This window comes from Sander lucioperca, chromosome 8, assembly GCF_008315115.2.
Source record: "Sander lucioperca isolate FBNREF2018 chromosome 8, SLUC_FBN_1.2, whole genome shotgun sequence".
Lineage (NCBI taxonomy): Eukaryota > Metazoa > Chordata > Actinopteri > Perciformes > Percidae > Sander > Sander lucioperca.
Genome location: NC_050180.1, coordinates 610,952 through 624,626, shown reverse-complemented (window position 1 = coordinate 624,626; position 13,675 = coordinate 610,952). Strand labels below are relative to the sequence as shown.

The window sequence follows — 13,675 nt, the reverse complement described above, 5'->3', positions numbered from 1 at the left end:
AATAATCTAGAAGTTATTTTAGGGCTATTATTGCATGCTAGTTCTGAGCAAAAAGGAAGGAAAAAACGAAATAAAGTAAAAAGCTAGCTATTCTAACTGAAAGCAATAGTGCCGAAAGGATTAAAACCGAAAAAAAATGTAGAAGGAGGAGGGGGGGCCTAGGTCCCGGTGCATCCTCGGCATGGCCACCTAAGCTGGGCCAGGGATGTAGAATTTGGGTGGTAAAAGTTAAGGGGTGAGTGAAGGAAGTATTGGTAGACGTCCACCGTGTGCAAAACTCCCGTAACATGCCATCGGTTAGAGGGGAGGACAGAAATGCACTCTAAGAAATAAATCCGTAAAATAACAGAAAAAGTACTGATTATTAGTACAGCTCATTACCCGGACATTGTACCGTAATTAAAAAACGGAATTTTTCAGTTAAATAACCGTGTCAATGGTAAAAAAACGGAGCATTTTCTGTTATTTAATGTGTACCTACAGTAAAAAAAAAAACGGAGCATTTTCTGTTATTTAATGTGTACCTACAGTAAAAAAAAAAAACATTCTCTGTGAATCTTACATAAATCTGTAAAATAATAGCAAATGTACTGGCAGCTCATTACCGGGACTTTGTCCTGTAATTAAAAAAATTGTGATTTTCTAATTTAAGGTTTAAATAAGGAAGACCATTTTTGTTATTACTTACAGCAATACAAATTTAACTTTTCTGTTAATTAATGGTGTATGTATAGTGGTAATACATTTCTGTAAAACATTTTAAACAAATCTGTGATGAAAAAAAGATTTTTATTAACTCATCTTTTAAAATTCCTTAAAAATACAAAGGACAAAAAACTTACCCAAAGGGAAACCATATTAAGTTTAACAAACATTAACACAATTTGTCACATTACAAGCTATATCATTATCACGATATTCAACAACGTTATCGCACATTTTCCTCATATTGTGCAGCCTTATCGGAGATCCACTAAATTTCCCTGGGACCCACACAAATGACCTGTGGCTCTTGGGGACAAAAAAAACCCCTATCAACATCACTATCAGAACATGTGTGCATATAGTAAATATGCTTGAGAGCTTTGGTTATCTTGATGTATTTGACAGAGGCTTAGCATGTGTAACAATAACAATCTAAGCCACTAACACCCAGTTTTTATCCAACAAAAGCAGTAGTTGTATTGGAATTTAAATCATCCATAAATACTGTATGACTGTGTAAGCACACATCTGAAGAGTTGGAGTGAAGTTTACATTTTTAAGAAAAATACAGTCCTCCCACTAAAGGTCAACCAGCATCCAACTGGCCGATCGATAACGTGAACAAGGTGTATGCTGATGAACACAGCGTGTGTACTTCTGTTGTACATTGACTCAATGCAGAATGCAGAGTAATAAAACAGCCACTGAAACCTCGGTCAGGCTGTAACATAAAACATTTCTCACAAAAAAGGCTATACATTGAGAGTAGGTCAATTTGGAATTAAAAACATGTAGCTGTTTACATTTTAAGTACATCTCAGGCAGAGTATGAAAATACTTTCTACAATATAACACAAGTATAGTTAAATAGACCACAATGAAATTGAATATGCATTTCATTTCACCTACTAAAACCATGTGACATGTCTTTCTCTAGTTTTAGTTTCTCCAGTGCAAATAAATCCATGTCAGTAGAGGACAACAGAGAGCAAAACTGTGTGTATTCAGAGTACGTACACAGGTGTAGATGCACAGTAACTGATTTTTGCACCTTTCTGAGGATCTCTCTGAAAACTTGAAAGAAGCATGTAAATAGCCTCTAAAGGCCATTACAGTGAAAATAAAGTGAGGCCGGCTTAAATGTCCTCACCTTGCGAAATGGTCCTCATTTAAAAAAAGTTAATACCCCATGGTTGTCCTCCATAAAGATAGCTGTACGCAGACACATCCTTCTCCTTTCTCTCCATTTGAGATGCTTCTTCTGCTGTAAAACAAAAACAGAATTACTTATTACCAATTTAATAGCAATATACAGTAATAGTAATAATAAAATTAACACTACACTTTTAACTGTTTATTTATTGTTTGTCAGAAATGAAATAAGTTAGAAAGAGTTTCTTTCTAATACAAAAACGTAAAATAGTTAAAGCTGCAAGCAGCGTTGAACGGGCCCTCGCTCCTTGCAGCATGTCAGGGGTACTGGTGGGATGCCTGGGCGATTTACTTCAAATGTGCACACAGTCTCAGCAGAGCACGGGGAACAGCTGTGCCGAGTTTCCTCTGATTCAGAATAACTGTTAGATACGCAACACTTCCTGTTTTGATTGGCACATACAGGAAGTCGGTCCTCTATAACTTGCACATTTTTTGAACTATCAAAATTCTTTTAATAAGTTTTTGTCATGAGGGTCCACCAAGTTTACACGCAAATTTTGGTGCAGATGGGACTCACGCTCTAGGAGGAGTTACATACATAGGGATTTTGCTAATTAATAAAAAAAATAAAAAAATTAAAACAGCGTTTAAGTTTATTTTACTAGCTTGCAGTTTGCACTAGGGGTGGAACGGTATATGTATTCGTATTGAACTGAAACGGTACGGGCGTCACGATTCGGTGCATGAATTTACACGGAGAATACACGGTATAAATAAGACTCCAATGCAAATTAATTAATGTAATGCTAAATTACTGTTAGATACGTGGGTTCTTTAGCGACACCTAATCTGTAGCTCCACCTTAGCTCTGAAGCTCTGATTGGCGCCTATGTAGCCGAACTCCACCTATAAATGCAGTCAGAGATAGCAGCTCTAAGGACGAGTATGGCGAGTGGTGGCGACCCACAAGAGTTAGAGGACCCGCCGGCCTCTTTAAGATCGCAAGTTTGGGATAACTTTGGTTTCCCAGTCAGTTCCAGTAGTACAGGCGAGAGAGTGGTGGATAAGACTGCTGCTGTAGATTAGTGTTATGTTTCCAGCGTCGCGGTTCCAAACCGTAACGTTAGTTGGGACAGACACCTTGTTTCTTTAGGCTAACTATATTAGCTTTAGCCAGGCAGCGAGCAGCTTTCTGCGGTGAAAAAGGGCCAGGAGACGTTGTGTTAACGTTGCATTAATCAGGTAATTTAGTTCGTCTTTGCAGAAAACAGAGATGTTGTATTTTCATGTTTCATGTTTTATTACTCCATTGTACCGAACCATGACTTCTGTGTACTGTTACACCCCTAGTTTGCACAATAAAATAGTTTAGATTCTGGAACAGTTTCACGCATTCTCCTTCATATAACATTATTGTATAATGTTATGGAGCCAAGCAAACCCTTTAGTAATCAAAGCTTTTAGTAAACATGATGACATTGGAATGTTTTTTTATATTCTATGTACTCCTGACAGTTGAATAAGCCATTATAAACCTGTATAAAAGGCCCAGTCAAGCAAAAGAAAGAAAATAACATGATACCGCCAGAATCTTAAAAAAAAAAAAAAAAAAAAAAAAGAAAAAAAGTGACACAAATTTTTGGTCATACGTACCGCCCAGCACTAATTAACACCGGTGTGAGTAACAAAGGTGTGTGTAATTAACTTTAAATCTTCCACGGATTGTTGAAGTCATTAAGGTCAGACAGGAATCGAAGCAGTTTTGGGGGTATGTTGTACTGTTTCCCCCCCTTTTCTGCTTTCGTGCCCCGTTCTGGGTTTATCCCTAGCAGGCACCTGTGGCAAACAAACATGTCACTTGACATTGCAAAATAAATAATACTATAAAACTGACAAAAAATATAGCCAAAACTTACCTCTGGATGAACTCCAGAGTCAGGGCTGCTCCCTTTGGATACTTTATATTCAGCACATAATATAGGCTGAACATATAGCTCACAGCAACTAGTGGACAGCCGATGATGTTAACTGTGACTTCATCCACTGACATCTTATATCTTCCTTCATCTGCAAAACATAAATAATGACATGCATCTTTCAATTAATTAAACAAATACACAACACCTCCCAATATTTTTAGAGTAGACATGCATATCCTTACCCATAACTATGATACACGGGGTGCATGGCAGCTCTGCTAAGGCATCCTGTGAGAGAGGTGAAGACAGAATAGGCAGAGGGAAAGATGTGATATGCCAAGCTGCATAGACATATTTGTTGGGCTAAATCACAATTTACTAAATTAGTGAATTGATGTTTTGCTGTGGAACTTACTTCTTCATTTATTAAAAGCACCTTTTGCTCCTCTGCGAGGTACTTCACTAAACCCTGGAGGAGTTTCAATGGCTCTGTAGTTACTCCTGTGATTCCCTTGCTACCAAGAAACTCCGTAATGATCTTGCCCTTGTCCTGAATTTGGTCCAGCAATTTGGTTTGGACAGGAAATCCTATTAGTTTCTCTGTGTGGTCGAGCAGATGGGTGGTGTCGAAGAGGTAAGGCCATTCTTCCATGACTTTGATTATATTTTCCTCACTATTCAGAGTGATGCGCTGGGCATAGTATGTTTCAGACATCAGTCTTTTAATGTCACTCTGAGGGAGAAGGTTTTCTTTAAAGGCATCTTGTAGCATTTTCTTTTTATCCTCATGGCTGTTAAAGTCATTCAGTGACTCGGGTTGCCACTGAGTACAACCATAACGGTCAGAAGATCTGCATTTTTTCTTTGGCCTCCCTTCATGGGATATGCTAAAAGCATACTGTCTTCTGACATTCTCAACCCTGTTCTCCATTTGCATTACAAGGGATGCAAAACCTTGACCCACAACATTAATGCCACATTTGTCCAAGAAGGAATCAGGGTATCTCTCAACCAGCTGCTATGCAACCTGCTTCAACTTGCTTCTGCCTGGTCTGGTGTCAGTAGCCATCATGTCTTCCATGATGATCCGGATCATGTGCCTTCTATCTTTTGGTGGTGGTCTCTTCTTCTCCTTCAGTGCATTCATCAACGTAACTGGGAACTTCTGCCAAGGGATTTGAAACTTCTGTGGAGGCGTCGCACTTGGCGTCCCCACCAGATGCTCGTTTAGCACCACAGTTGGCGTCCCCACCAGATGCTCGCTTGGCGCACCGGACACAACCAAGGTGCTCTGAGATGCTAGGGAGGAACAATCAATTAAAAAATGGGAATTTCAAAAAGGAGAACGACTGTGTGACACAGAGACACTGAGAAAGAGCTGAATGCACTGTCATGCCAAGAAGGTTGATTTAAGTGTGTGTGTGTGTGTGTGTGTGTGTGTGTGTGTGTGTGTGTGTTTAAATGTCTAATCAAGCCCATTACCTACCTGAGGAGAATGCATTTATCAGCCGCCTGGACTGTATCAATGACAAAATCCCATCAAAGTCAGCTGCTGTTAAAAACGTGCAGTCTTCCAGATTTGTAACTCCAATATCCGTCAACTTTGTGACAAGAGTTTCTATTTGCTCCTCTTCCAGTGAAGGCAGTGTGCTTCTGATCTTCTCCCTTACAGGCTCCATGGTGGACTGTGTTTAAGAGCAACCAGCAGTCTGCCACCTCTACGGTAGTGTCTAAGTGGGATGTAATCAAGAAGCCCATCAAGTCTTTGGCAAATAAAAGTACCACCTTCACTCTCTACTTCAAAAACACCAATATCTGGATCAAGACTTGCTCTTTTCTGTCGGAGCAAAAGAAGCACAGTCTTTTGTTGTTTCACTACAATGCATGCAATCAGCCCGAGAGTTAACTCTCCACCCTCGCAGCTCAAAATAACAAGCATGTCATTTGCATAGCATGTGCCTCGTACAGTAATTTTGTCTGTCACTACCGCATTTGATGGTGAGACATCAAACACTTTAAACGCGTCCTTAACTTGACTATCATACAACTCTGGGTAAAACCTTGTACAGTCAGACATGATCAACTCCGGAAAGAACAGATTGCCCCTGCTTTGGTAGGCCTGCAGCAACTGATGCCTCTCTGAAAGGGATTTTGTGATGTTTCTGAAGTTCTTACTTGCCCGAATACACCTCTTGAAATAGCTGTGCTTGCTCTCAAATCGCATAGTCCATATACGAATTAAGGGTCCAAACTGTAATGTGAGATCTGAATAATGTAAAAGGTAATGATGTTTAGGTCTAAGCTTTTTAAGTGGGAAGAGGAGATGCCTCGTTTCTATGTACTCCTCAATGAGGACCTTCATGTAGGCAGCCTGTGATTCTGACAGTGCGGGAGCACACACAAGCTCAACCACCTGCCTAAGTAGCAGTACAAGTTGCCAAACTTCATCCTTAGGGTCTCTGACCTTGTCATGTAACAGTACTGGCAAGAACCGAAGAAGCCACCAGTTTTGGGCAGCATGTCCCCCAAGTTTGGTCCCATTGGTAGGTAGAACATTAGCCTTATTCCGACTCTCACCTCTAAAAGTCACAATTCTGCGGTTAAGTACATCATAACTGAACCACTTCCTTGATTTTACTAGGAACTGCAGGTACATCGCCAAATCATAGTCAACTATGCCCTCAAATAAATCATGGGCAAGGCAGGGTGGGAGTCCTGGTGCACAAACATGGAAATGTGCGAGTTTGTTCAAAACACTGTTTGACTTGATGCCTTTGTGCATTAGGATTTCTGGGTTATTTTCCAACTCCAGCAATGATTCACTGTAACTAGCTGGTGTTCTCTCGGTGGCTGTAGAAAGAGGATTTCTTTGAAAATCCTCTTTTTTAACATGACAGTACCTGCAAAAATATTCTGCACAGCTGAAATTTTCAGTAAATCCCCCAAGATAGTGAGACCCAAGATTGTCTCCAATGACACAGGCAATACTACCTCTGAAGGTTTTCCCTTCAACACAAATGCCTGTTGACTCCAGGTCACACAAGTCTGATTACAAAACATCAAAAACTCTCTCAGGTCCAAACAACTTACAGTCCTTCTCCAAACAAAGTAGTACAAGCTGTATTGAGTCAACGGTGGATCGGTGGTGTGCATAGACATTACCTAAAGTGTAGTACACAGCAAGAACTTTGTGTTTTAGCCTGGCGGACCCCAGAGGGTTTGCGACTTCAAAAGCATCTTGAAACAACATGATCTGAAGAGCATGCGGATCAGAGGCAAACGGTTCACTAGATTTAGAGACCGAACCATCTCCAATGTCACATAGCATGCTCTCGTCAGCATGAGTAGGATTTAGAATTTGATGCTGTACACTTCCATTTCTCAAGATAGCTTTTAAGCTTTCTAAAATGGGAGCATAGTGAAAATGTCTTGTCTTGCCTTTGTCATTATGGCCTAAAGTTATTTGTACTGGTTCTACCAAGTTGAATTCTCTCCTGTAAAACTGAAGTCTTTTGTGGTGTGTGGTTAAGGTGCCACTACTTGCACTTAGAGTGCGCTGCATAGGGCTTTGTTCATATGCACATTTCCCTAGATTTTGTAAAGCCTCATCTTGCACACCATATTCTTGGAGACCTCTTGAAAACAAATCCATAGTAAACTCATGCTGCATATCCTGTAGTAATCTCATTTCACTTGCAATCTCCGAGACTGTAGATGCAGGGACCAGATACTTTGCTTGTAAGCCAAGAAAAAAAAGAGCCATGTTTTCAGTGAATTTATCCTGGGCTGACCCTGGGTCAGACTTGCCATCTTGCTGCACTGTTTGTACTTCACTATCAATGTCTGACCCATTATCCGAACCAGCAGGTGCATACTCTGTTTCCCTGATATAACTTTGATCAATATGTGTAACATCACACTGCTTGTGAAATCTTGATAAATGAGATGTAAAAGAGGATATGGCTTTAAAAGTCTTTGCACATCCACTATAAGGACACGTCACTTCAAGACCCTCTTGCAAATGACACTTAAGGTTAGCTACAAGACATTTTATACTTCCACATTCTTTGCCACAAAACTCCCAAGAACACTTCAACTGCACAGAAACGTTACGATTAAAAGACAGCTTCCTCCCCTCATGGTGAAATCTGGACAAGTGCACATTAAAAGAATTGTAAGAGGAAAAGCTTCTTCCGCAGTCTGGAAACCCACAGGGAAAAATGGCCCTGTTAATGTTTCTATGGGTTCTACAATGTTTTACATAGTCAGAAACTGAGGCATTTCTAAACTCGCAGATACCACAATTAAATATCATAGTGAGAGCAAGCAAAAAAAATTGCATGATGCGGTGTAAAGGCTAGCAAGACTGCATGGCTTCTAGAATGTCATCGGTGGCATCCAAAAGTTGTTTGCACTAGTAGTTAATTGCAAACTCCAAAAAAACAAAAGCATGGTATTCCATAAAAGTACCAGTAGTAAGGAGATGTAAAGGCTAGCAAGACTGCGTGGCTTTCTTTGGTGTCTTCTGAGACGTCCAACTGCTGTTTGCACTGGTAGAAATCTGAAAACAAGTACAACAGTCATTTTAGTTCCAAATACAGTCATTGTATTCAAATTGTTCTAATGTCTACTATATATACTGTCTCTTTTTTAAAAGTTAAGTCAAAAAGCCACACAAACCTAACAACTAAGCGCTTTGGATATGAAGGTAATTGTTGCAAAATGCGAAATGTTAGCTGTCATTGTAGTTATGTAAACATCAATCTACACTATATTAGTGACACCCCATTCAGAAAATGGTGTAAATATTTTCTGAGTAAAAATTTCAGTAAGAGCAAATTTCTACAAGCTCCCATTTCATCAGCTCAAATGTGTAAGCATGTTGAATACAAGTGAAAATGTTTCAATGTTTTTATACAAGTTCGCAAGTGTACAAGCTCTCCCATTTTGCAACATATTTTCCTTCATATGTGGACAACAGACTTTATGAGCTAAAGGCGATTATTACACACACAAATATTTTACCGAGTTGTGCCTGCCTGCCAAGAGAAGTAACGTGATGAGTAATGATTTCTGGGGCAAAGGAGATAGACAGCTATGGCCAGGTAACGTTAGCTTCTGTAACGTCACACAAATTAGCCTAAAACTCACTCCAGAAGAACTAGCCAACACCAATGTTAAAATATGCATGTAAGCCTGTTCAGTCAACAAAATATCTCCAAAAATATTCTTTTTTTTACTTAATCTCAAAACGTTACTAAATGTCTTTATCCTGAACTCACTCTGTCGACTTGACGCGCTATCAAAACATTAGCACTGCCGAACACGGTTATAACGGAAGAGCCTTCAAAATAAAAGCACGAGACTTGGTCAATGAATTGCACCAGCTAACTTACGTTGAGTCTCAGCTTTTATTTCAAAGGCTACAATGCTAAACCGGAAATGGGGTACTGACAAGTGAATTTGCTTGATAATATAAATATTCTCTCTGTATAGGTGCCATATATTTGTTCGGATTTCAGTCGAAAAAAATTAAACATGTTATAATACTATCAATGACAGGATCGGGGCTCGGGAGACAAGAGATTCACTTTAGAATAAGTTCCCTATTATATGATAAATGTGTAATGTGTCATGTAACGTTAACAGCCTCGCCTCCTCATATCGTTAATTTAACTGCCAAACAGAGACAAGCCAGACCCCATGGAACTGGCAACAGCGTTAACGAAATGAACGTTGGATTAGCTAGCTAGACAATTCAGTATGAACCACTAATGTCGCACTGCAATATATTAACGTTAACGTTAGCTAGTTAACGTTAGCCTGTCTGACCACAACCAAACGAAACGTAAACTCACAATACCAACAAAATGAACCTTATCATATTCTTCTAAATGTCCATGAAATAATTACCTTTTACACAAAGCGGAGCTGGAGGAGATAACGTTAAACTTTTACTTGTTCACACAGTGGTTGACAGACACACACAGTGGAGCGGGGGGAGGGTCAAAGCGAGGGAAACGTTAATGTTTCATGTGCCGCGAAAGTCCCGCTCATAAATAATTTATAGATAAGGACCCACACATAATGTTGAAGCGGGGCATAATGGGTTCTTATTTGACCTAACGTTACAAATACCTCATACAAAGCTGCTCAGTTGGTAAAAAAATCCGTTTTTTAATCTCCAAATCCCAAAGTGCTGATTAATAGCACACAGTAATGCCGTTGTGAACACCAGCTCACGTTAGCTAACGTCAATATTAGCTAACGTTATTAGCATTAACCATCGGAAATTAACAATTGAATGCTACCAAAACAGACAATATAACATTTCAAAACTAATACTGCTAAACTATACTGCTACAGTCACTTTGTTAATATTTTCCATAAAACTACTTACCGCTGAAATGCAGGTCAAATTCGTGCCGTTCTGTCCCGCTTTGTACATGAATGGAATATGGCCGCCAGAAACTAATTTGACAGAGATGAAGTTCCCATAATGCAATTCGAAGTGTAAATTAACAGAAATACACCTGTGAATCACGTACTAAGGACAATTTCTGTTAAAATATACAGTCATACAACTGTTAATATACAGATATTTCTTAGAGTGTGGTAGTTGCTGGTTCTGGGGTTTTCTACAGTGCCATAAATGACCAAATGAACAGGGAAGGCAGGTTCACCAGTCTGAAGGCCAAGGCCCACCACAGACCCGTGACACGCCGTCGGTCAGAGGGGAGAGTGGAAAGACCATTGGATGTATGTCAAGGTGCACTGCAATCCCATGACACGCCGTCGGTCAGGGGGGAAGGCAGTAACGTCAATGGCAGTGCACCTTCAGCTTTTCAGAACCCCAAGGCTCATCACAAACCCGTAACACGCCGTCGGTTAGAGGGGAGAGTGGGGAGACCATTGGGTACACACCACCAAGAACTAGCAGTCCCGTAGCACGCCGTCGGCCAGAGGGGAAAGCAGTAATAAGGCAGTAATGCATGTTCCTAGGTTAGAGTACAAACCCATAATCACCGGACAAATAGGGGGCAAAGCAGGCTGCCGTCAGAGCCCCATAGTTCGCCATAATCCCGTAACACGCCGTCGGTTAGGGGGGAAGATGACCAAGCTATGGTTGCACGCCTACAATGGGATTGAGCAAATTGGACCGAATTAAACGTGTGTGGTGAAAGATAGACTGTGCATTGGTGAGGCTAACCCTCATAGAAGATTTGGCGACATTTAAGGTCCTGATTGCCCTGGACCACCACACCCGCGTGCTGTCCAAGGGACCCGGGGGGCTGCATACTTACCGTCTGTCCGCCTACAAACCACTTGTTATCACAGTTAGGTTACCATGGTTTGGCCAGAACAGAACCTGAAGATCTGGTCGTTGGTTTTTGAAGTGAAAGCTGAGGGAGCAAACGTGATAACCTACCCAGGAAAGGCCCCTGGTGAAGTTAAGCACGCTGTCCGGTGATCTGCCGCCGCTGAAGCACCAAGAGTGCTGGGAATGCTGCTGTGGACCTCCGTTGAGGTGTGGGGAGTCGTCATCTTCGTCCGTTGGTCGTCGCTAGAGCACTTAACAGTGCTGTTGAGGGATGTCCAAAGCTGTCTCCTTCCTTCCCCTACAGTTGGTGAGGTGTCGAGGGAGCTGGAATCAGTTGTATCTGCTGCCGAGATGTCAAACTGCCGCTGTTCTCGATTCTCTGGGAGTCTTCTATCTTCTTCCGGAGACACCCGTAGATTGGAAATACTCAATTTGGGGTTGTCGCAAGAGATAAGTCATTTCCAGTATAGTACTCCTCACTCGCGGTGTCAGAATTACCTTAAAACATATTACCCATGTTGCAAAGTTGTTAAATTTGCATTTAAGCCTTGAAAACGTCTTACTTCCTGTTAAATTTGCATAAACGGACCATGATTTTTTAATTTTAAACCGATATTCAAGGTTTTTTATGCAGTGGGTGGGTAAAGACTTAGTTCTAAGAGGGATGGTAATTGCAGAAAGTCAATAGTTAATGAGTTTTATAAATATTGTTAATTTTGAACCATTTTTAATCGCTATTTTAAGGTTTCTTTATGTAGAGGGTGAGTTAAAATTTATATCCAAGGGGTCTATGGACCAACATGTTATCCTCACAGTGGGATGGTAATTGTCAAAGAGTAGAATGTCAATAATTTATTAGTTTTATAATTTTTATTAATTTTTTTGATTTTAAACCATTATTATAAGGATTTTTATGCAGTGGGTGGGTTTAGACTTAGTTCTAAGAGGTCTAAGGTTCTTATTGCCATCTGTACAGTGGGATGGTAACTGTAGAAGAATAAAATATCAAAAGATTAGTAGTTTATAATTTTTGTTAATTTTAAACCATTTTTATTCGTTATTTTAAGGTTTCCTATGCAGGGGGTGAGTTAAAATTTATTTCAAAGGGGTCTATGGTCACACCTGTCATCATCACCGTGGGATGATAATTGTCAAGAGTAAAATGGCCATAATTTATTAGTTTTATAATTTTAATTAATTTTTAAATTTAAAACATTTTTTTGAAAATGTTTTTTAGGTCGTGGGTGAGTTTAGGTTTAGTTCTAAGGGGTCTATGGTCACCATTGCCATCACAACAGTGGGATGGTAATTGTAGAAAAATAAAAGGTCCATAGTTTATTAGTTTTATAATTTTTATTAATTTTAAATAATTTCAAAACGCTGTTTAAAGGTTTCTTATGAAGGGGGTGTTATAAGTGAGTGAGTGACATAAAGGGGGTGGAGTCAAAGGTGGGTGTGGTCTGGGTTAAGGTTAGGGTTAGGTGTAGAGGGGTTAGATTCAGGGTTAGGGCTAAAAGGGTAAAGGTAGGGGTCAAGTTAGGGTTAGGTTTGGTGTTTTTTAGGTTTAGGGTTAAAGGGTTTGAGGTTAGGGATTAAAAATTGGGGTTGAGTTTAGAAGTGAGGTTGGGGTTAGGTTTAGGATTAGAGTATTGAGGTTTATGTAGGAGTAGAAGAGTCAGGGAGAAGAGGGTCTGGTCCGACCTCTCAACTCCCCCTGCCGGATCGGGCTGTACACTGTCACTCCCACACCCCTCAACAAAAGGGGCGGGGAGGAGAGTCAGTAAAACGGGTAGGCAAAGGATTGAAGTTTTTTCTAAAAGAAGGTAGGCGATGAAGTTTGTGTAGGAGTAAAAGAGTTAGGGAGAAGAGGGTCTGGTCCGACCTCTCAACTCCCCCTGCTGGGTCGTGCTGTACACTCTCACTCCCACACCACCTTTTATCAGGGGCGGGGAGGAGAGTGGGTGGGTAAGAAACGAAGCTTTATTTAAAGAAATTAACCTTTATTTGAAGAAAGGATGGGGATCTGAAATGGATGTATTCCTGCATAAAAAATGCCTGGAATAATTTTCCAAAAGTCATCATTTCCCGTCCTCATTTTTTATTTATTTGTGTTTGGTGATCGTGATTTTGTTTTCTGGGCGATGTAGCTTGGCCCTCACCAGCAGATTTTGTAGATTTGGGTTTTTCTTGTAAGCCGAGATAACCTTACAATCTTGACCAAGAGTAGTTTGGGAAAATGTTTCAGAGAAGTTTCGTTTGAGGAGTTGGTTCATCGTAACCGTGTAGTTGGAGTAGAGGGATATCAAAGGGATAAGGTTTTTTTTATTGTTTTTTTGTTGGCTGTTCTTTTGTTTCTGTATCACCTTTGAAGAAATCTGCTTTTGAACACCTCTAAGGAAGGACCTTTGATATCCTCTTTGCCTTAAGGTTTTATTGAGGGTATGGATTGCCTCATGTTCATCTTTGGGGTTACTGCAGATTCTGTTAAATCTGATTAGTTGGGATTTGTAAATGCCCTTGAAGACGTGTTTGGGGTGAAAGCTGCGTTTGTGCAATAGAGCGTATCTGTGGGCTT

The 13,675-nt window shown here is 40.3% G+C and overlaps 1 protein-coding gene across 10 annotated transcripts; it reads right to left on the bottom strand.

Annotated features, from left to right (window-relative positions):
* Nucleotides 1-1,887: 1,887 nt before the first annotated feature.
* Nucleotides 1,888-10,235, bottom strand: LOC118495660. Of its 10 annotated transcripts, none has more exons than XM_036004587.1 (5): nucleotides 8,250-8,862; nucleotides 4,022-4,067; nucleotides 3,777-3,927; nucleotides 3,565-3,696; nucleotides 1,888-1,969 (listed from the first exon to the last, which is right to left on the bottom strand). In XM_036004587.1, the coding sequence occupies exons 1-4, from the start codon at nucleotides 8,382-8,384 to the stop codon at nucleotides 3,567-3,569; spliced, it is 462 nt and encodes a 153-aa protein (XP_035860480.1). In that variant the 5' UTR covers nucleotides 8,385-8,862; the 3' UTR covers nucleotides 1,888-1,969; nucleotides 3,565-3,566. The 10 variants fall into 10 exon arrangements, 2 of the variants coding, with proteins under 2 accessions (XP_035860480.1, XP_035860479.1); XR_004898154.1 differs by lacking the exon at nucleotides 1,888-1,969 and adding an exon at nucleotides 10,180-10,235 and having other exon boundaries at nucleotides 3,566-3,696; nucleotides 8,250-8,340; XR_004898156.1 differs by lacking the exons at nucleotides 1,888-1,969; nucleotides 8,250-8,862 and adding an exon at nucleotides 4,195-4,213 and having other exon boundaries at nucleotides 3,566-3,696.
* Nucleotides 10,236-13,675: the final 3,440 nt, after the last annotated feature.

Coding starts and splice junctions, on each gene's coding strand:
- LOC118495660 (XM_036004586.1), bottom strand. CDS start 5,458: ATGGAGCCTGTAAGGGAGAAGATCAGAAGCACACTGCCTTCACTGGAA. Junction 5,079..5,265: donor GATAAATGCATTCTCCTCAG/GTAGGTAATGGG, acceptor GTTCCTCCCTAG/CATCTCAGAGCACCTTGGTT.